Source organism: Schistocerca serialis, chromosome 6, assembly GCF_023864345.2.
Source record: "Schistocerca serialis cubense isolate TAMUIC-IGC-003099 chromosome 6, iqSchSeri2.2, whole genome shotgun sequence".
Taxonomy (NCBI): domain Eukaryota; kingdom Metazoa; phylum Arthropoda; class Insecta; order Orthoptera; family Acrididae; genus Schistocerca; species Schistocerca serialis.
The window spans coordinates 753431922-753456182 of NC_064643.1; the positions used below are offsets into that span (position 1 = coordinate 753431922).

The following is a 24261-nucleotide window of genomic DNA, read 5'->3' on the forward strand; positions in this document are numbered from 1 at the left end:
AACCATTGCTCTCCTGCAACAGTTTTAGTGAAACATAATCACCCACCCACACTTTAGCCCTGACTTGGCGTCCAGTGACTATCACCTGTTCCCTAGGTTAAAAGAACATTTGGCCGGAAAGCAATTCAGCTCCGACGACGAGGTGAAAGAAGAGGTTCATAACTTTCTGAATAGCACGGCGGCGAGCTGGTATGGCATGGGCATACAAAAACTGCCACAGCGTCTAAAAAAATGCATCGACAGAAATGGTGATTATGTCGAAAAATAACTAAATGTTCAAGCTTTAAACTGATGTAAACCATTGTAGAAATAAATGGGTCTATGTACTTATAAAAAAATAGGAGACCTTACTTTTGGGATTACCCTCGTAAATGCATTTAGCAAGTGCAACAGCATCACAAAGATGATCATCTGATTCTTGTGACAGACACTGAATAGTTTGTCAAAGAGAGTTTGCGTGACAAATTTCTGAGAATGTGTGTTCCCACAAGTGTCAAGCAACTAACACTCCATACCACATACATCGTGCACAAAGACTGGGATGGTAAGGTATCTAGCAGAGTATTGATGTAAATGTGGTTAATGCATTTTGTCTCTTAATTTGTAGGTAGTATGCAGCTGATATCCTATTATTTATTAGCTTAGGTATAATTTAAGGAATAAAGATACAGCCCAGTTAATAGTGGAGGCACTGAGCCATTGGTGGGTACATAAACAAGACTGAGAACTTTGCTAGGTTTTGGATGAATCCTATAATACACATACACCATAGCCAGGACTATTATATTCCACTAAGGACTTTCCAACTATATTTACTGATTTGCTGCAGACATCATGGCTTGTAGCATAGAGTAGTATATGTAGTGGTACGGCATGGAAACAACTGGAATATGTGAAATTCCTCATGCACATTTTTTATACACTGTTGTATAAGTAACATGGTTAATACATTCATAATCAAAACGGACATAAGCTAAAAGCCATTGTGTAAGTTAAGCACTTGGTATGAACTTAAGCTTAATTAACATTTTTTTTTATTGAAGCAAAGCACATGAAAGATATGACAAAGAACAGTGACAGCCTAGTAACTCTGATTAGTTGCATTAGTCACCTGCGTGTGCCAAGCAGAAGTGCAGGTATTAGTGTGAGGGGTTGTGGCACCAGCAAGTGACAGCGATGCTATGAGGCCCGCCAAGTGGTCCTGGTTGTTTGCAGAACTACCCACTGAGTGCTGCTGCTGCTGCTGCTGTTGTGGCTGCTGGTGACGTACAAGAACTTCACGACTTCCTGGGCCGTCCACAGTCGTCAGCAGTCCAGATGAATCTGACTCTGCTCGCTGCCTGGTTATGATAAGCTCGTGGGGTGGAGACATAGGTGAACTCTGACATAAAGAAGGTACATCATTAATGCTTGTATGACCATACTGAATTTCACTGAGATATTAATCATAATTTGACATGATAGTTGTGGCTATCACGTAACATGGAAAAGTCAGCACTATGTGTAACACTATTTATTATTATTATTATTATTATTCTCCATCATCTTAGCTGTCTGTCTGTATCTGAGGTTAATCAGTTACAAGAAACAATTGTGAATAGATTAAGCATACTACAACAATTGCATAGTTTACTCAAAATTCAGTGTTTAATAAAACAGATATGAATAAATGGATAAAAAATATTAGTATCTCCAAAAATATTGAAACTATGGCTAACAGTAGGGCAAATGCAGAAATAATGTAATTTAACCAATGTCCAGTAGCCTTCATGATGCCGCTAACAGGCCATTTCTTCAGTGTCTTACAAAGTCAGTATTTCAAGAGCATAATCATAGCACAAAACTATCCTGGGCATTAATGTTAGCTTTTGACACCAGGGCCTTTATTTCTCCTTCAAGTAAGTTTTCAGTTGCCTCCACAAGCTTGAGTGGGCTCCATTTCAGTCTTCTAGATAAGAAAAAACATTTGGTTGCACCAAGGATCTGGTATGGGTCCTGTGTGTACAGGGCTATTACAAATGATTGAAGCGATTTCATAAATTCACTGTAGCTCCATTCATCGAAATATGGTCACGACACACTACAGATACGTAGAAAAACTCATAAAGTTATGTTCGGCTGAAGCCGCACTTCAGGTTTCTGCCGCCAGAGCGCTCGAGAGAGCAGTGAGACAAAATGGCGACAGGAGCCGAGAAAGCGTATGTTGTGCTTGAAATGCACTCACATCAGTCAGTCATAACAGTGCAACGACACCTCAGGATGAAGTTCAACAAAGATCCACCAACTGCTAACTCTATTCGGAGATGGTATGCGCAGTTTAAAGCTTCTGGATGCCTCTGTAAGGGGAAATCAACGGGTCGCCCTGCAGTGAGCGAAGAAACGGTTGAACGCGTGCGGGCAAGTTTCACGCGTAGCCCACGGAAGTTGACGAATAAAGCAAGCAGGGAGCTAAACGTACCACAGCCGACGGTTTGGAAAATCTTACGGAAAAGGCTAAAGCAGAAGCCTTACCGTTTACAATTGCTACAAGCCCTGACACCTGATGACAAAGTCAAACGCTTTGAATTTTCGGCGCGGTTGCAACAGCTCATGGAAGAGGATGCGTTCAGTGCGAAACTTGTTTTCAGTGATGAAGTAACATTTTTTCTTAATGGTGAAGTGAACAGACACAATGTGCGAATCTGGGTGGTAGAGAATCCTCACGCATTCGTGCAGCAAATTCGCAATTCACCAAAAGTTAACGTGTTTTATGCAATCTCATGGTTTAAAGTTTACAGCCCCTCTTTCTTCTGCGAAAAAAATGTTACAGGACACGTGTATCTGGACATGCTGGAAAATTGGCTCATGCCACAACTGGAGACCGACAGCGCCGCACTTCCATCATGATGTTCGGCATTTCTTAAACAGGAGATTGGAAAACCGATGGATCGGTCGTTGTGGAGATCATGATCAGCAATTCATGTCATGGCCTCCACGCTCTCCCAACTTAACCCCATGCGATTTCTTTCTGTGGGGTTATGTGAAAGATTCAGTGTTTAAACCTCCTCTACCAAGAAACGTGCCAGAACTGCGAGCTCGCATCAACGATGCTTTCGAACTCATTGATGGGGACATGCTGCGCATAGTGTAGGAGGAACTTGATTATCGGCTTGATGTCTGCCGAATCACTAAAGGGGCACATATCGAACATTTGTGAATGCCTAAAAAAAATTTTTTGAGTTTTTGTATGTGTGTGCAAAGCATTGTGAAAATATCTCAAATAATAAAGTTATTGTAGAGCTGTGAAATCGCTTCAATCATTTGTAATAACCCTGTAGCAATGAATACTGGGATATGGAGGTCAACCTAAAGTAAATATTGCTATAACATTCTCTCTCTCTCTCTCTCTCTCTCTCACACACACACACACACACTTGGACTAGCTGAAATATTAAATATCTTTTGAAATGCCCTGGTAGGTGAAAACTGTAAGCCAGACCAAGAAACCATGCTTTTTGTGGACAATGTTCTTACTGACTGAGCTCTCTGGATATGACTCATGACCTTCCCTCACAGCTTTCCTTCCACAAGTACTTCCTCCTACCATCCAAAAATCACATGAACTCTCCTGCATACCTCGTGGGACTAGTAGTCCTTTCTTCCTGGAGTTATATCTGTGGTTTCTGAGGAAAGCATAAGCCCTCTGCTGTTTCTCATCTACATAAACAATTTAAGAGACACTCTGATCAGCCCTCTTAGATTGTTTGCAGATGATGTCTTTGCTTACAATCTAGCAAAGTCATCAGATGATGAAAACAAATTTAAAAATAATTCAGACAAGACATCAGTAGTGAATAATAAAAACTGCAAGGTCCCTCACACGAGTACAAAAAGAAAACAAAAAAATTCCATTAAATTTCAGTTACACAATAAGTCATGTCACTTTATAGGTTGTTGATTCAACTAACACTTGAAATTATAATTTTGAAAATCTTAAATTGGAACCATCACATAGAGGATGCTGTGGGAAAGGTGACCCAAAGACTGGGTTTTACTGATGAATGTTTACCAGATGCAACAGATTTACTAAAGAGACTGCCTCCATTTCAGTTGTCTTCTGGAGTATTGCTGCATGGTGTGAGATGTTTACCACATAAGATTGATGGAGGACACTGGAAAAGTGTTATCGCAAAACAGAGAGGGGGGAGGGGGGGGGGAATGTTACAGAGATAATAATAGAGTTTCGGTGTCAATGATTAAAATAATGGCATTTTTGTTAGTCTGTGTCACAATGGTTCAAACAAAAGTATTTATTGTTGTGGCATGATCTCTTCACGAAATTTCTATTACTGCCTTCTCCCCTGTGTGCCTCAATATTTTGTTGACTCCCACCTACATAGGGAGAAACAATCTCTCTCTCACTCACTCTCTTTTGTGGCGGGGAAGAGGGGGGACATTCGGTATTCTGACTGCCTTCATGGGGCTTGCTACGAATTCCTCTGCTCTGCCAATCTCTTCATCTTAAAGTATCACTTGCACCCAACATCCTCAATTATTTATTGGATATATTCCAATGTGTGTCTACAGTTTGTACCCTCTACTGTTCCCTCAAGTACCACAGATGTTACTCTTCGATATATTAACAGAGCCCCACCACCCTGTCAATTCTTCTCATCTTGTCGATCCTGCAGAGAACCTCCTCATTTGTTGTCTTATCAGTCCACCCACCACATTTCAAACATGTTGATCCTCCTCCTTTCCAATTTTCCCATGGCCCAAACTCACATCCATACTATGTTGTGCTCCAAACATACATACTCAGATATTTATTTCTCATATAATAGTGATAAAACAAGAGAAAGCAGAATTTGCACAGAAGATTTTGTTAATTTTTTTGCACATGCTATTTGAGAGTGGAGAAGTAGAGAAATAGTCTAGAAGCAGTTAGGTGCACCCTCTGCCGCACACTAGTGACAGGAACAACAAAATGAAAACAACTGATTCAGCTATTCGTTGATAAAAAATAGACTCATCGTGTAGTAGTTTATGTATCAGTTGAATTATTCATTCCCTCTTTTGAGGGAAACTAGCCTATGGATGCTGCCGAATGAAAACAATTATCCAGTTGACTGAAGTTTTATGTTTTGGTGGAATTATTATTCACTGATTTCTTTTGAATGAAATAAGTCTATGGGAGCAACTTAATGAAAACGCACAATACAGTGTGTTGTAGCTGAGAGTAACAACTGGAGGCCCCTGATCCCATGCACACTTGGCTCTTAGGAGTAGCATTAAATCATTTTGACATTGTTGAATCACTATTGTTGACTGCACTGTTACCAGCTGTCATAACTGTTACTGTCATTCTGCTATTTGCTTTTTATTGAGTGCCAATAAGTAGCTCATAGTTTAGTTTTTTGTACATGTTAATGAAGAGGCATTTACTTAATAGTGAACCTTGTTTCTAGTTCAAAATGTTAAAACACACAGTTGCATGAGAATGGAAGCAATCATATGATCAGATGAAAAGTTATCCTCAACATAAATTCAATGTGATATACAGTATTTGCAAGGATAATACATATTCTGAAACTATATTAATTAAAGAAATTTGAAGAAAATTAACAAATGGTGACAAATATTTCTTGTGAAAAAGAGTACTTCCAACAAGTCGCAGTATATGCTTAAAAAGAAAATGATTAACCCATTAAACAATTAAAAAATATATCTTACATGCATTCTGTTAATGACATGTCTGCATTTATTAATAGAGAACTATTGGTGCTAGTACAGATCAATAGGAAGAACGAGACAGAGCTTCAATAAATTTAAACAATTTAAATTTAAACAAATATTTGTAATGTAACACAAGTTATTAATCTTTCAAAACCTACCACAAAATCATATTAAATGTCAGAAATATGAAAAATTCATATTCAGGTAAATAAATTTATAAACCTTGAAAATACTTCATTTTTAGAAATATACTTTTTATTCAAATCTACTTTATATAAGTTATGTGATTTGTCTCTAAAAAGTCAGCAATCCTAGTCATGATTCATCTATAACCAAAAATGCTGAAAAAATATGTGTGTGAAATCACTCAACCCCAAACGTTCGTATAGCTGATGTGGCAGCAGAGTCTAGTTTCTGACTGACCAATCAGCAGTTAAACCATAATCTGCCAGACTCTCAAGAGTTATCCAATTAATTAGAAACTTAAAAAGACATGTCCCTAGTAGTTATATAAGATCAGCATATTTTGCTTTCTTTCAAAGTATCATATCATATGGAATCTTATTGTGGGGCAATAGCAGTCATGTAAAGGGCATTCTACTTTTACAAAAAAAATTAGTAAGAATAATAACCAACTCAGGTAAGTTAGAACACTGTAAACCCTTGTTTGTTAAGTTGCAATGCCTGACGGTAATAAGCTTGTACATCTATAATGTTCTATTGTATGTTAGGAACAATATTTCAAATATATCATTAAGAAGGGATGTACATAGCCATAACACCAGGAACAAATCATGTTTAGATGTACCATATCAAAGACTATCCAAGTCACAGAATTCATATTTAGTTCTTGGACTTAAGTTGTACAATAAGTTAAGTATAGATTTAAAAGAGTTACCTGTCAATATCTTCAAAGCTAAGTTGTACAGAATACTAGTAAATAATCCTTTCTACACAGTAGACGAATTTTTTGAAACTGAAAATACTGTCTTTCAACACTGTATCTAGCGGATGGCCTTATGTAATCCAAACTAAATTGTATTTAGTAATTAATGTTAAAAATGTAAGTTCGCTTGACATTGTCTATTGCTTTATGAGCTGAACGACAATAAAATTTGATTGATTGATTGATAATCCCGCCATTACCAAATACTTGAGTGTGAATTTCAGAGTTACCCTGTAGATACTGATGTAGGAGGAAATGGGAGAGGGGGAGGAGAAGAGTCACACCTGTGTTGTATCTGAAGTGTACTTCCGCGTCTGTTCGTGAGCCCGCTTCACTGCGACGAAGGGCCTTTCGCGGTCGAAAGAAGAGTCGGACTTCTGGCGGCCGAGGGTGCTGTAGCCAGTAGCAGCGGTGTGCAGGCGGCGCGATGACGCCCTCGAGGGCAGCAGTGGTGACGCAGGAGCACTGCCTCCACTCTTCTGTGGGGGTGGCTGGTGCTGCTGCTGATGCTGGGGCAACGGCCCGGGGGCGGGTGCACCACCGCTGGGGGACCCTGCCTGCAAACACAGAAACATTCCATGGTGATGTCACCAGTCAAGCAACTAATGTTTTACTACATGAAAATGTTGTTCCTACACGGTGTAACATGTCACTCCCTGGTTGCGTCTGTGTGCTCACCCTATTTCTGTTGTGTACACTAGATTTGGCCTCAATGAGAGGGATGTTTTGTTGAGGCTGAGACAATGAGTTGGTCTTTCCCTAATCCTCCAACATGGGCTGAGGTGGTGGCCTACAGGGACTGGCTGAAGGGTAGTGGTTTTCCGAAAGTGGAAAACTTTTCCAGCGTAAACTTTTGAAAGGCCCTGGAAGAAAGCAGCATTTGTATGTGGTCAGAGCTGGTGTTTCTGTAGTGAATTTCCGAAATCAGGAAAAGTTACCTTTCTTGGTCAACCAGGTTATTCTTATAACTGAGAGTATCCAGAAGTGAAATTCAAACAATGGAAAATCCAGGAAGGAATGTAACAATACTAGAGAAGGAAAGTTGCCACTCACCATATAGCAGAGTTGCTGAGTTGCAGACAGGCACAACAAAAAGATTTTCCCTCTTTCTCTCTCTCTGTCATACACACACACACACACACACACACACACACATACATGCAAACACAACTCGTACACACTGGTTTCAGTTGCCTTACACGAGTGTGTGTGTGTGTCTATTGTTGACAAACGCCTCAATGGCCGAAAGCTATAATTGTAAGAATCTTTTTGTTGTGCCTATCTGCGACTCAGCATCTCTGCTATATGGTGAGTGGCAACTTTCCTTCTCTAGTATTGTTACATAGTATCCAGAAGTGGATTCTCATGTGTGGCTTTCTGGTTGTGTCATTTCTGGTTTTATAAGTAAGTGTTGCCGTTTAGTGTGCACATGCCCAGGCGCAGAGACCCTACGTGACATCACGGAGCTCAGCAGACGGCTTGACAGTACTGTTTGGTGAACTAGAGAGACTTGGTGAAGTTTAATTGGTACAAATAAATGCCGACTGAACAGGAATAATTTTCATTGAGAGTGCAGCATTGCACCCCCTACAGCTTAAAGCATTCGATGAACCCACATCACTCCGTTGGTCTCCAAAGTCATCCGATCTCATGGTATGTAGTCTTTTTCATGAGAGAGTGTTTGGGGGGGGGGGGGTATACAGTGAAAGTCTATGTCTACATACCTTCTCTTTCAATGATTTTGGGTGAATTGTGAAAGACATGCTTGCAAAATGCATGGGATAAGTTTGACTACTGTCTGCATGTTTGTTGTGTGCCCAGTGGAAGGCACATTGGACTTTTGTGAAAGATTAATAAAGCTTAAACCTGAACATAATTGAGAATGCTATTCCAAGATTTTACACGCATGCATGTAAAAAATACACCGTTTTAAAATCAGGTAGTTCTTTTGAAACTAAAAACATTGTAATCCTATGTATAAGTTAGAACTTTCTATCTTCTATTACTTTAGACAAAAGGAGATCTGTGACAACATGGGCACTAAATAGTAAAACACTTGTCTTGATAGCCAAAATAATTTTATTTTATCATATTATGGCATGTTTCTGAAGAACCCTTTATCATCAGATAAGTGGCATCAAACATTCGATATAAGACAAGATGTTAATAGAAATACTTTCCAACAACACAGTAAAAATGAAAACATACCTATTAAAGTCAATACAGAGTATCATGTTGCTTCCTACATAACTGCATCAGTGCTCAACTGATATAGGGAGTTTGACATTGTACAAAAAACATTAATGATGTGATTCTTATTGGTCTATTCAAAATTCGACCTATTCTTGAGTACTACTTGGGTACTTGGGATCCGTAGCATGTCGGCTGAAAGAAAGAAATCAAAACAATTCAAAAGTCAGCTACTAGATTTGTTACAACATGTAAGTGTTATGAAGACGCTTTGGGAACTTAAACTGGAATCCTTAGAGAACAGGCATTTGAAGCTGACTGCAGAACAATTCTAATGCTGCCAATATACATTTTGCATAAGGACCACGAAGATAAGATATGAGAAATTAGGGCTCGGACAGAGGTATATAGATAGTTGTTTTTCCCTCACTCTTATCTGCAAGTGGAACAGGAAAAGAAACAATTAGTAGAGGTAGAGGCTACCCTCCACCACAGTGTGTACAGTGACTTGTGGAGAATATTTATACACTACTGGCCATTGAAACTGCTACACCAAGAAGAAATGCAGATGATAAATGGGTATTCATTGGACAAATATATTATACTAGAACTGACATGTGATTACATTTTCACGCAATTTGGGTGCATAGATCCTGCGAAATCAGTACCCAGAACAACCACCTCTGGCCATAATAACGGCCTTGATACACCTGGGCTTTGAGTCAAACAGAGCTTCGATGGCGTGTACAGGTATAGCTGCCCATGCAGCTTCAACATGATACCACAGTTCATCAAGAGCAGTGACTGGCGTATTGTGACGAGCCAGTTGCTCGGCCACCATTGACCAGACGTTTTCAATTGGTGAGAGATCTGGAGAATGTGCTGACCAGGGCAGCAGTCGAACATTTTCTCTATCCAGAAAGCCCCATACAGGTCCTGCAACATGCGGTCGTGCATTATCCTGCTGAAATATAGGGTTTCGCAGGGATAGAATGAAGGGTAGAGCCACGGGTCGTAACACATCTGAAATGTAATGTCCAGTGTTCAAAGTGCCGTCAAGGGGGACAAAAGGTGACCGAGACGTGTAACCAATGGCACCCCATACCATCGCGCTGAGTGATACGCCAGTATGGCAACGACGAATACACGCTTCCAATGTGCTTTCACCGCGATGTTGCCAAACACGGGTGCGACCTTCATGATGCTGTAAACAGAATATGGATTCATCCCAAAAAATCAGGTTTTGCCACTCGTGCACCCAGTTTCGTCTTTGAATACACCATCGCAGGCGCTCCTGTCTGTGATGCAGCGTCAAGGGTAACCACACCCACGGTCCCTGAGGTGATAGTCCATGCTGCTGCAAACGTCGTCGAACTGTTCGTGCAGATGGTTGTTGTCTTGCAAACGTCCCCATCTGTTGACTCAGGGATCGAGACGTGGCTGCAGGATTCGTTACAGCCGTGCGGATAACATGCCTGTCATCTCGACTGCTAGTGATACGAGGCCGTTGGGATCCAGCAAGGCGTTCCGTATTACCCTCCTGAACCCACCGATTCCATATTCTGCTAACAGTCATCGGATCTCGACCAACGCGAGCAGCAATGCCACGATACGATAAACAGCATTCGCCGTAGGCTACAATCTGACTTTTATCAAAGTTGGAACTGTGATGGTAGGCATTTCTCCTCCTTACACGAGGCATCACAACAACGTTTCACCGGGCAACGCCGGTCAACTGCTGTTTGTGTATGAGAAATTGGTTGGAAACTTTCCTCATGTCAGCACGTTGTAGGTGTCACCACCGGCGCCACCCTTGTGTGAATGCTCTGTAAAGCTAATCATTTGCATGTCACAGCATGTTCTTCCTGTCGGTTAAATTTCGCATCTGTCGTACGTCATCTTCGTGGCGTAGCAATTACAATGGCCAGTAGTGTAGATGTAGCAGTAGCAAAAGTTTAATTATAGCCACCCTGTACAATGTTTCATGAAGAACTCATGGTGAAACAATTACAATAATATAGACATTTCATGGTACAGATTATCTTAGAGTTTTCCAAAATGTATTGTGAGATACCATAATAAATTATTTTGCTGATCAAGAAAAGTTTTTCTCCATTTAGCTTCATAACATGATGAGGACAGGCGGGGGCAGTACCTGCGAGCCGGCAGTGTTGATGTGCAGCGGGGTGCAGAGGTCGGCATGGTCGCTGGTGTAGCCGGCGTCGCTGGAGCTGGCGGTGGCGGTGCTGGTAGTGGTGGTGGTGCGGTGCTGGACGATGCGCAGCTCGTTGAGCAGGCGCGCCTCGTGGGCCGGCCGCTGGCCCTCGCGCCGCTCCCGGAGCTTCTGCTGCTGTCGCTGCAGCCACGTCAGGCTGCCGCTGCCCACCACCGTGCTGCAACAACAGGAGTGCGAGGTGAAGTCACGTGACGATGGCATGTTGTCTGCAAAGCTACTAACAGATTTATTTATTTACTTTAGTTATTGTTATTCGGCCTAATCAGATTCATGGGGTAAGGCTCACTCTCACAATGGACAAGGAACAACAAGAAGCCAATGGTCTTCTTGTAGCAATACTAAACAGCCAATCAGGTGCAAAAATTGGAATGTTTTAATAAACCTTCCAATTTGCAACTGATTGGCTGTTTACTGTTTCTACAAGAAGATTTTATTCTACAGTTGCTGCTCTATCAATGTACAAAATTTTAAAATGAACAAAATAGTTTTACAAAACATTCTCAGTTACTATGCCTAATTCTTCGTTAGTTACGTCATCAGAGAAATTATTATGAGAACAACTGAGGCATTTTCCAGAAGAAGGGTCTATAGGTCTATGTACCCCTCTTCAGTAAATTATTTAACGGCAATCAAGTCATATAGAACATTCTACCAAGGTTTTGTTTCATTATATCAATGCCAGAGGTCTGGGTGCCATATCTTTTTATGTGTGTGCATGGAGCACTTCTCATTCAGTTTCATTAGATTAGATTAGATTAGTATTTGTTCCACAGATCATGAATACAGCACTTTGTAATGATGTGGAACGTGTCAGGTTAATAAAAGGTGTCTATACAAGATATTACATTACACAAAATATTACACGACACTCAATATTTTTAATTTTTTTGTGGGGGTTGGGGAAATTACCCACTTACTATATCCAAAAATTCATCTAATGAGTAGAAGGAGTTGCCATTAAGAAATTCTTTCAATTTCCTTTGAAATGCTATATGGCTATCTGTCAGACTTTTGATGCTATCAGGTAAGTGACCAAAGACTTTTGTGGCAGCATAATTTACCCCCTTCTGAGCCAAAGTTAGATTTAACCTTGAGTAGTGAAGATCATCCTTTCTCCTAGTGTTGTGTTTAAAATTCAATAGTATTTTGTTCTGAAATAGAAAGCATATGGTTCAATACTAGCATCTCTAACACAAAAAGTCCATACACATCATTCTGATTTTGTAAACAGAAATACAATAATGGAATATTCAAAAATATGACACCATCAACAGTGGCATTTACTCGAGTGATGCCAGAAAAAGAAAAGAATGTCAGGGATTTATTTGAGTACATGGAGATGAAACTTGTTCACCACACTGACATTAAAGAAGAGCAAAATCTCAGAACATGAAGGCATTGGGACGACAGATAAGCAAACCTTCAAGTGTCATCCGTCAGAAGTCTACAAATACCTATGCATTTTGCAGTTGGTCACGAGAATGTAAAGCATGTGGTCAGCGAGTGTAAAGCATGTGGTCAGCGAAGAGTACACACTCATTCAGGAAAATTAAGAAAAACAAACTGAATGGTGGCAACACCATCAAGGCACTCAGTATCTGGGCCAAGTCTATCGTAAGAAACACTGCAGGCATTGCGAACTAGACACAAGTAGAGCTGGATAATCTGGAAAAAGAGAACAAAAAACTTCTGACAACGCAGTGAGTGCCAAGAAACGAAATGTAATTTATACTCTCATTTGTGGGGCAATACTTAACGCATTACAGTATCTTTCTTCATTATTGCCTCATTAAAAAACGTGAAGCGTTCTGGTAACATTCTCGGATGTCTGAAATAACTTCTCGTGTCTTCAACAATAATTTATTTCAGATTGTCGCGGAGTAAGCGAGCTGACGTCTCTCTACCTTATCCTCTCAAGAACACAAACACATCTCTTACTTTTCGTAGTACGCAGCGATTTCACGCGAACAAGTATTACTCTTGCAAATGCTAGAACTTTCATTTTAGACACGAAACTACACTGTACACAGATGTTGCCGTCTCCACAGACACGTATAGCAAGGATTTCCTGTATTTGATGACTAAAAGAATTATCCCGTATGGACGCTAAGATCCCGTATGTAATATATCTTCGCTAATTTATCTTAGTCCTGTAACTCATTTAAAGAAATTATCAAAGTATTGACGTATGACTTTGATTGTAACACTATACATCACATTACTTATTTACTATTAGATAATGCATTTAAGTTTGAATTTGCCGTATTTAAACCGTAGTCTAATTCAGTTGTCAAACTAACTGAAATAATACAGTCTATGTCTTACTAAACAATACTTTCAAATTTGAAAGTTACGACAACAATGAAAGATACTTTACTTAAACGAGCCAATACTGGCATCAGTTCTGAGCCATTGGCAATACCTGTAGCCAGTACACGTCAATTCTCAACTGTCCACGCGCGACGTTAGCCATTTGTTCTGAACCAACGCTCATTACGCGTGGACGTTAATCGTCAACAGTCGAGATTGTTTGTTGAACAAATACGATTAATATCGAACTAATAGCGTCTAATTCGCCTCCTATGCGAGTTAAACGGCTTTGTGTTTATCTAGAAAGTTGAAACAGAAATATCCATGTCTAGTATCTGTCAATTACAATTTGTTCAAAGTGAAAGTGTAAAGCTGTCAGGGCTTTTTTATTTTGAGGAATGTCTGGAAAATGTTAACTAAAGCAAAAGAAGTAGGTAAATACGATTTTGTCAGATCCTGGCCTCATGATGGAATGATATTTAAGTTAAAGTTCATTGTTTAAAAGAAGCTCTTTAATATTTAAATTCAAAGTCATTAATACGGTATTTTACACTAAACTGATTAACATAAGTTTTCTCGTTACCACATCGTGCATTTTCTTCACTTAATAAAATAATAGCTGATTGGCGTAAAAATTTGAGGTTACCGCTGATGTCCCGTTTTGGGTGCTGTAGAAATTGCCAGCCCTAGCAGTCAAGCATAAGGAAAATCACTCGTCACGCTTTTATCATTTTATCTGGACATAGTTATCAGACATTCAGCTGTAGCCATTGGGGAAAAATACGGAAAATGGTAAATCAGAAAAGACATTCTGGTACGGTATTAAATTTCGACTCGTCCATAATACTGCCGCGCAATTTTATTGATTGTCTAACGTAAACTACGACTTAATATTTTAATTTTCAAGTTACCTGTAATTTTATAATTATGGACTTGTGCTGTGAGTGTATATACTTCATACAGTATGTAAGGAAGTGCTACGGCGCAACTTAGCAAAAATAATACATTCTTAATGTACGCTCTTGCTGCATTTGTGTTTTAGAGCAAGTTCCTCAATGAAGGAACACATTAGAACCGTGGACTCTTCTGTCTACGATTGTACTCCGCGCACAGAATATCTTTTTTACACACTGCTGGTGGAATTAGTAGCTGTGTGGCTGCAACCCGGGGGCTGTGTTATTAAAGTTTCCGGTTTCGCAACAGCACTCGCTTGCGCTGGGCGACATCCGAACAATTTCCGGCCCACAGCAAAAACGGACCACACACACGCCTGCGGCCGACAAAATTGCAGTAATTTTCCGCTTGTGTGGAGGGAAGCTCTGTTGCAAATCCAGAAGCGGAGTACTCAGCCTTGGGATTTGCTGCGTCGTACACCTCAGAATGACAAGCAACAATTGGCAGACTTTTTTCCCCCCTTGGGCAATACCATCTCCACTAGTAATAACGATGTCTGCGTCGGAAAGGTGAATCGCAACCAAAGCGTTAAAAAATTTTACTGGGACTTACACAGAAGCTCATGCAGTCTCTTAGATTTTCTGTACCTCCCACTGCTGCAACTGTCTTCTTCTGCTTCGTTAACCTTTCTCACTCTTCACCTGCTCCTCATATTCCTCTTACTTCCTCTTTAAATTAAATAAATTTTCTGACCTCAAGCCCCAGCCCACGCCTGCCCCATCCCGTTCTAACACTTTGGACTACTGATTTCTTTAGCATGTCGACTCACTTTAGTTATTCAGTGCTCAGGTTGCCTGTGTCCTTCAAATTTATACCTACGGTTTACTAATACACTTTCCGTTTTCTTATTGTAAGTTTCATTTTTTGATTTATTCAGTTTGCTGCATATTTTTCCAGAGTGCTGCGTATTTTTTTTTTTTTAATTTCCCAGAGGATTTTCTTTTCATTATTTGTTTATCTGTTTACCGAGGTACTGGTCTAAAGTCCACACTTTCCCTTTAAATTTAAGTAATTTTGTTTTTATATAATTATTTTACTGTAAATCATTACGGGCCGCCCGGAGTGGCCGCACGGTTACGGGCGCCATGTCACGAATTGCTCGGCCCCTTCCGCCGGAGGTTCGAGTCCTCTCTCGAGCATGGGTGTGTGATGTCCTTTGCGTAAGTTAGTTTAAGTAGTGTGTAAGTCTAGGGACCGATGACCTTAGCAGTTTGGTCCCTTAGGATTTCACACACATTGGAACATTTTGTAAATCATTGTGTGTTTGGGTAATGGCGGAAATTATAGAAGATGTAACAGTTACGACAGTTGTGCGGTACCAAAAGTCTCTTATTCTTTTTTTCCTCTTCAGTGCCTTCAGCGTTTGTCCTCTAACGGTAGGTTCCGTTAATGGCAGTGCCAACCAGTGTTACACACCTTCACCTCACGAAACACATAATTTAGCCTAGTACACATCAGGAACTATATACGCCTCTTCCCTCGACGACCAGTTACGATTCTAACCAGCTACCTACGTGTGTAGCACCACTGCACTAGCGCGCATCGGCGATATCGGTTATGCGGAGGAGTACCCTCACAGCCAAGACACGTACAGTGTTTAGGAAGCAGTACCTCAGTTCAACAAGCATGGCGAAGGAAATAGTCTTGAATCTGTTAAGAGACATTCACACCATTCGGCTAGCCTCCTGCGTAGCCGAGGTCGCTTATTTACACACTTGCGCGGTGGGGCTCGACTAGGAGCTAGTGGTTCAAATCCTGGTGGCAGAAGAAATTTTGAACTCCAGTATTTGGCAGGCAGGTGCGGAAGAGGTGGTCTGCATGGTTTCTGACCGTCTGACTTTGAGCTAACGCTCTAGATTAAATTTCAAAACAGTCTGCAGTGTCCCACGGGGTTAGGATATGTGACCACTGATAGTGATCCGTTCACCTGGTAGTTACGTTAAGCTAGGCAGCCCCCTTTGGTGCTATTAGAAAGAAGTTGACTACATAACGACTCCTGGTTTAACCTTTTCCCTTCTACCAGCACCACCACCACCACCACCACCACCACCACCACCACCATTATCACCATCACCAGCACCATAATCATCATCATCAACAACAACAACACGACACTACAGCATAGACACACATAATGCAATTGAAATATTCCTTCTCGTCCAGTCCATGTAAAAATCAGTTTGAAGAAAGATCGGCAGCCTCGGTTCGACCCGCGAGACATGGCTATACTTCTCACAACTCAAAAGTGAACAACTAAAAACCCTGTGCTATCAAACTCCATAGCTCAGTGGTCAGCGGAAGACACGAGTTCGATTCCCGGTAGTGTCCGGGAATTCTCCTTGTTGGTTGGACTGGAAGAGGGTGTACTCTGCCTCGTGAGTCCAACTGAGGAGCTACTCGATCGAGAAGTAGCGGCTACAAGGTCACAAAAGCCGACAGCGACAGGCAGAGCGATGTGCTGACCCTATGCTCCCCATACCACATCCAAATAATGCCACTGGTAGAGAACGACACGGTGGTCCATCCGACCGAATGGGCCATTTGGGCCAAAACTCTGTAGCTGTCTAACTACTCTCAGTAAATATTCCGAGACCCGACCACTTGACTGGAATATGTTGACCGTTAACAGTTCAGTACAGCGTCTCCAGCTTACTGCTAGCATCTCTCGCCGAAAATAACCACTACAACAAAAGGGGAATACAGTTCAAAGTTGCCGGCCTGTGTGGCCGAGCGGTTCTAGGCGCTACAGTCTGGAACCGCGCGACCGCTACCGTCGCAGTTTCGAATCCTGCCTCGGGCGTGGATGTGTGTGATGTCCTTAGGTTAGTTAGGTTTAAGTAGTTCTAAGTTCTAGGGGACTTATGACCTCAGCAGTTAAGTCCCATAGTGCTCAGAGCCATTTGAACCATTTAGAACAGTTCAACTTCAGAAGGGAAAGAGGCATACAGAAACATCACTTTCAAATTTCTGTGGAAACAAATATAATTCTTTAGCTCCTACTAAATCTCCCAAGTCTGCCTTGTTCAGTGCAATACCTTGGCTCCGCGACCTGTTGCAAGCGCTTGTGTACAGCTCACGTACACGCTCACTTAAAGGGCAACGCTCGTCTAGGACACTGGAAAGGTGCAACATGAAATCTATGCCCGCCCACGGGAAAGCACTTTTCGAATACTTCAAGAAATAATCCGGCTGATCTCGAAGGATCACCCTCTCTGAATTACATCCAAATTACCACCTCCACTCGAGAGGGCACACGACTCCTGAAACCCACAAGCGCTGCTGGCCGATCGCACGATTTCGCGAATGCCAAACTGCTCCCAAAATTATTTCGCATTTAGCGTATCTAGTCAATCTGAAGCAGTACCAGAATGGAGGAAATTTCATGGGCCATTTTCAGCTACCGATACCCGCCCCCCGTAGCCAGAGGCCATAACGCATGCGTGTGTGGTGGCGCCCAACTCGCTGGAAAGTAGGTTAGAACTCTGGCGGTGGATAAAATTTTCTCTGCCAGTGTTTGATTATGACGGGGAGGACAGGTGTTGGCGTCAAGTTCCTAACCACTAGACCTTCTGTCAATGTCTTGTATTAATTTCCAGACCTCTCTGCAGTGTCTCACGATGTGAGAACTTGTGACACTTTTGATGGAGATCCGTCCGTCGGTGGAGGACGTTTAGCCCCGTCGTCAATTTGACTGATTGGTTGATTGATTTCGGGGGAGGGGGCCAAACAGTGAGGTTATCGGTCTCATCAGATTAGGGAAGGACAGGTAAGGAAGTCGGCCGTGCCCGTTCAAAGGAACCATCTCGGCATTCGCCTGAAGTGAATTAGGGAAATCACTGAACACCTAAATCAAGATGGCCGGACGCAAGTCTGAAACGTCGTCTTCTCGAATGCGAGTCCAGCGTGCTAACTACTGCGCCACCTCACTCGGTGTTGTTATTTGAGAGGAGTAGGAATGTACTGGCACTAGGTTTCACATTCTTCCTTCTCCATCATCATCATCATCATCATCATCATCATCATCATCCTCATCACCATCACAAACATAACACCGCACTATATGCAAACGCAGTACACTCACCTACAGTCAATAAAAAGTGGCCAGTGTGCGCTGAGGAAGACCAAGCTGCTGAGCTAACCTTTTGTGCATTTCCTAGCCCCCACTTGTAGTGCTTCTGCAAGGTGCAGATTCCTGATAAGACTTTCTGATGGTTCAAATGTCTCTGAGCACTATGGGACGTATCATCTGAGGTCATCAGTCCCCTAGACCTTAGAATTACTTAAACCTAACCAACCTAAGGACATCACACACATCCATGCCCGAGGCAGGATTCGAACCTGCGACCGTAGTGGTCGCGCGGTTCCAGACTGAAGCGCCTAGAACCGCTCGGCCACCTGCGCCGGCAGACTTTCTGAAGTTTGCTGCAGAAGTTGGAAACCACCGGCTGTCACGGGGAAGTTACTCTCCCTTAAAAACCTGCCTAATCTGTTCCGACCGCCTTTTATTAACGAGGGTTGGGGAAAGAGCGGCCCATCGTCTTCAGACCGACTAAATAATCCCTGCACTTTGCAGTCAGAAGCTGACCGAGGCACTGACAATAGCGTGCAGGACTAGCACGCATGGGCTTTCAGCAAAAGATACGTTACACAGTCACCTTAGTTAACATTTACACTTAGGTCGAATAGTTCGCCACGCTGGTCCGGATTTCGGATTACAGCGATAACGATTACAGGATGGTCAGCCCTAGAAGCAAACTCGACACCTGTTGCAAAAAAATGTTCGAATGTGTGCGAAATCTTATGGGACTTAACTGCTAAGGTCATCAGTCTCTAAGCTTACACACTAGTTAACCTAAATTATCCTAAGGACAAACACACACACCCATGCCCGAAGGAGGACTCGAACCTCCGTCGGGACCAGCCGCACAGTCCATGAATGCAGCGCCTCAGACAGCTCGGCTAATCCCGCGCGGCACACCTGTTGCAAGGCGGCCCTCACACGATACATACAGTTTTGTGTGGACAATGAATCGGTGGTGTTGGCAGAGGAGGTGGACCTCATTTCAAGAATTAGGGTGAAGATGTTCGCGGCGTGGACGCATGCTGTCGACGACCCCGCTCGTTAGCGGGTACTGAACCAAGGTCTCGCCTCGGCATGGCTTGCTCGCCGCTCGCTTCCTCCTACGGACGCCGCCCTGACCCCTGCTGCGTCGCACTCGGGGTGTGTCTGAGGCGGTCACCGTGCCGTGGGAACCCGCGCGCCTTCCTGCTTCGTGCAGAAACACCTGTGTGTCGAGCCCCTCCCAAGTCACGCCACGACCAGGAAGTGCCTCGGTTCGCGCGCTGCGACACTGTGGCTCGCCTCTATAAGCTGCCCCCCCCCCCCCCCCCCCCCCCCAAGCCCTCGCTCCTCTGTCTAGATCCGCGTTCGCACGCCTGTCGCCTACTGAAAGAGCTTTCTTTCTTTTTGCCCTCTAGCCGGCCAGAGACTTGATCCCCATAACGGGCTCGGTCCTCCGTGAGCTAGCGAAGTCACACATGGCCAAAGGGGACTTCTCTCCTAGCCACCAGTTGTCAGCTGAAGGTGATCAGCATGTCGTTGGTGTCTACACTTTTACACTCAGCTGAAAAAAATACTAGGATAACGATATGCACATATGCGGATGGAGGTACTATCGCGTTCGCACTATACAGCGTGTCCCAGCTATCTTGTCCACCCAAAATATCTCTGGAACAATAACAGCTATTGGAAAACGACTTTCACCGGTATCAATGTAGGGCTGGGGCCCATGAATGTACATATTTGGAAACATTCTAAAGCGAAAGCATATGTGTTTTTTAACTCAAACTTATGTTTTTTTAAATGGACCTCCTGTATTTTTTCTTTAGCAATTAAAAGCATGACAAAGCACATACACAATGGCGTTGATTGCATCGCAATATTCCCATTACATCCCGAGATATTGAGACGCGAAGTTGACGCTTGAAACACCCTACATGCGCTGCTAGCGCACGTCCTGAGGCTCAGGCGTGAACCCCATGCTGCCCGTAATCGCGATGTGATTGACATGTGGAATCACACCTCCATACTTATCAAGAGGTCCGAAACAACGGTAAAACTTTTAGTCCACTTGCTCGCTTCACTAAAACCATCAACATGAATTTTGCTATTACGAGTGAATGATTAACTGTCACTTGCGCTAGATCTACAGTAAAGTAAAGTTTTAACGTTGAACGGCATTACCTTTTTAGCAACGGATTAACGATAAGCGAAGTTAACTTTGTGACTAACGTTGCGGTACACAGATATGTTACAGAACCGCATCACCCCTAGCCTATGGGATAAATACCTGCTGGAATGTACGACGTTAATCCAAGATGGCAGCAGACCGTATTATTCGTTTCGGGCCTCTTCATAAGTATGGAAGCGTGATTACGCATGTCAAGGTTAGGTTAGGTTAGGTTAGGTTGGGTTGGGTTGGGTTGGGTTAGGTTAGGTTAGGTTAGGTTCACATCGCGATTACGGGCAGCATGGGGTTCACGCCTGAGCCTCAGGACGTGCGCTAGCAGCGCATGTCGGATGTTTCAAGCGTCAACTTCGCGTCTCAATATCTCGGGATGTAATGGGAATATTGCGATGCAATCAACTCCATTGTGTATGTGCTTTGTCATGCTATGGATTGCTGAAGAAAAAATATAGGAGGTCCATTTAAAAAAAAACATAAGTTTGTGTTAAAAAATACATATGCTTTCGTTTTAGAATGTTTCCAAATATGTACATTCATGGGCCCCAGCCCTACATTGATACCGGTGAAAGTCGTTTTCCAATAGCTGTTATTGTTCCAGAGATATTTTGGGTGGACAAGATAGCTGGGACACCATATATATATATATATATATATATATATATATATATATATATATATATATATATATATATAAAACCAGTGCAGTGGCGGAGCTGTCATTTGTGATTCATCTGAAAAGGTTTCCTACGTCTCAGCCGCACGATGGGAATTAAGAGACCTTGAACGCGAAATGGGAGTTACAGCTAGACGCATGTGACGTTCCATTTCGGAAATCGTTAGGTAATTCAGTATTCCGAGATCCACAGTGTCAAGAGTGTGCCGAGAATACAAAATTTCAGGCATTACCTCTCACACCACTGACAACGCAGTGGCCGGCGGGCCCTCACTTAACGACCGAGAGCATCGGCGTTTGCCTAGAGTTGTCAGTGCTATCAGTGTGTGTGTGTGTGTGTGTGTGTGTGTGTGTGTGTGTGTGTGTGTGTTTGTCCTTAGGATAATTTAGGTTAAGTAGTGTGTAAGCTTAGGCACTGATGACCTTAGCAGTTAAGTCCCATAAGATTTCACACGCATTTGAACATTTTTATATCAATGTGGGACGTCCGAAGAACGTATCCGTCAGGACAGTGCGGCGAAATTTGCCGTTAATGAGCTGCAGCAGGCGACGATCGATGCGAATGCCTTTGCAAACAGCACTACATCGCCTGCAGCGCCTCTGCTGGGCTCGTCACCATATCGGTTGGACCCTAGAAAACTGGTCAGGTGAGTCCCGATTTCAGTTGGTAAGAGCTGTTGATAGGGTTCGATTATGGCGCAGATCCCACGAAGCCACAGATCCAAGTTGTCAACAAAACACTGTGCAAGCTCGCGGTGGTTGGGTTGGGTTGTTTGCGGGAAGAGACCAGACTGCGAGGTCGTCGGACTCATCAGATTAGGGAAGACAGTTTAATCAAATGAAACTGTGGTGTTCCTGTGACCTTCTCAAGTGTCAAACGTGTATGATAGAAGCCAGGTCTCCTCCTCTCTCTAACCACTACACCAGCCACTCACAGTGGCACTGCGCAATCGCATGGATTACCCTAGCACGCTCCACTCCGCAATCCAAATTCCCATTCACGCCTCAGCCCAGTTGGTATTGTCCCTATACTCGAACAGCATTGTAGTGGTTCTCCAACTGTATTGGAATAACATCTCAGCGTTGTACGAAATGGGGTTCCTGCCTGAAACCTAGGCACAGGTGCTTCAATTAAGGTGTAGTAGGGTTTCCCGTGCAGTTGTGCAAAGCCACTGTGCCAGGGTGGCGTAATGAATGGTTAGCGCATCCGCTTAGTGGGCAGGAGACCCGGGTTCGAATCCCGGCCTCCGTAAAAATGTTCATTCGTCGCTTCAGTCCGCATATATACAGCACATACAATGTGCTTCCGTTCTCTAATTATGTCATATCTAGAAACGTAAAAAAATATAACAGTTAAGCTACAGTTCTGGCGTACTCTTTGGTTTGTATACAGGGTGAGTCAGGAGGAAAGGTACATTCTTTGAGGGGTGATACTAGTGGTGATTCTGAACAAAAAATTCCTTATAAACATATGACCTTTTCTTAATCGTTCCCCGGTAAACCAACGAAAGCAACTAGGAAAGGGAAACGTGTAGCATCGTCCTTAGCAACCGTGTCAGTACGCAGTTCACTTGCGCGAAGTGCAGTTGTTTACCTCAAGTCTCACAAGGGGAGGCCGCCAATTGTGAAATTCAGATTCGATTCATACTGAGCATAATAAAAGCTCATGGCCAGAGGTGTAATGTGGCAAAGCACCAAGATGCACTTCTCAGCCGTTGTCGAGAAACCGACAGTTAAAAGAACCGTTGCGGTGAAATACTCTCTACGATTAATAGCTTTCTACAGCGTCGTGGCGCAGCGGTAAGCGCTCGGGTTCGTAATCCAAAGGTCGCTGGAATTTTGCGCCCTGCAACTTTTTTATAATTAGTTTTTTGTAATTCAAATATATATATACTATTAATGAATTGCTTATGCGTGTTGTTGAAGGCGGATCGCTCTCCAATTGTACCGCCTCCATTTTTCCGTTTGTTTAACAGGGTGTACCAAAGCTCTCCCGTCCGCACTGATTTTCGACGATGTTATAAGTTGCGCTAGGGACCGCATGTACCTTCTTTCGAAGTTAGCAGGCAACTACGCTAGTTATGCGGCGGCTCGTTTCGGCCCATTCAACGTCTGTTCTTCAAGTCTAACGAGCGAGTAACGGAGTTTATATTTCATACCTGCCACAGCAAATTTGTGTTCGTGGGGTCTCTACTCTAATTCCAACGTTTGACTTACGCTATACGTATTCGTTTCGGAATATCGTTTCTACGTCTTCCGTTAACTATACGTGGTTAACATTATGAAGACAATTAATAACATTTGTGAAATACAACTTTGTTTACGGAAAACATAATGATGTTCGAAGTCGCCAGTTTTTCCACGACAAACGACTCTCAACAACTTATTATATGCATAATTGTTGCAACTGATTGCCGGGAATTATATATATATATATATATATATATATATATATATATATATAATTACAAAAAAACAAATACTAAAAAAAAAGGTTGGATAGCGTGAGATTCGATCCGGCGACCTTCGGATTACGAACCCGAGCGCTTACCGCTGCACCACGACGCTGTAGAAGGTTATTAATCGTAGAGAGTATTTCACTGCAACGGTTTGTTTTAACTGTCGATTTTCTCGACAACGGCTGAGAAGTGCATCTTGGTGCTTTGCCACATTACACCTCTGGCCATGAGCTTTTATTATGCTCAGTATGAATCGAATCTGAATTTCACAATTGGCGGCCTCCCCTTGTCAGTCCGACAGTGCCTGTCGTAGTGCAAAGTACTACAGTGAACAACGAATACCGTTTTGTGTAGTGAAAATGACACAGATCGCCATACATGCAGAGTATGCTGACATGGTGTTTGTCTATGGTTTGCCCAATTGGAATTCCAGAACTGCTGTTCGAGAATACCAACAACGATTTCCGAATAGCAGGGTGTTCAGCAGGCTGTTTCACGGACTGCGTGAGTGTGGTACGCTTCCCGGCGTC

At 42.7% G+C, this 24261-nt stretch overlaps 1 protein-coding gene across 1 annotated transcript in view; it reads right to left on the reverse strand.

The window, feature by feature from the left end:
• Window positions 1-24261, reverse strand: part of LOC126483783 (tensin) — a 512889-nt gene that overhangs the window by 35184 nt on the left and 453444 nt on the right. The window contains exons 9-11 of the mRNA XM_050106942.1: window positions 11007-11244; window positions 6946-7218; window positions 1112-1381 (exon numbers count right to left, since the gene is read on the reverse strand). Coding sequence (XP_049962899.1) covers window positions 1112-1381; window positions 6946-7218; window positions 11007-11244 — 781 coding nt within the window. The remainder of the gene's footprint in view (window positions 1-1111; window positions 1382-6945; window positions 7219-11006; window positions 11245-24261) is intronic.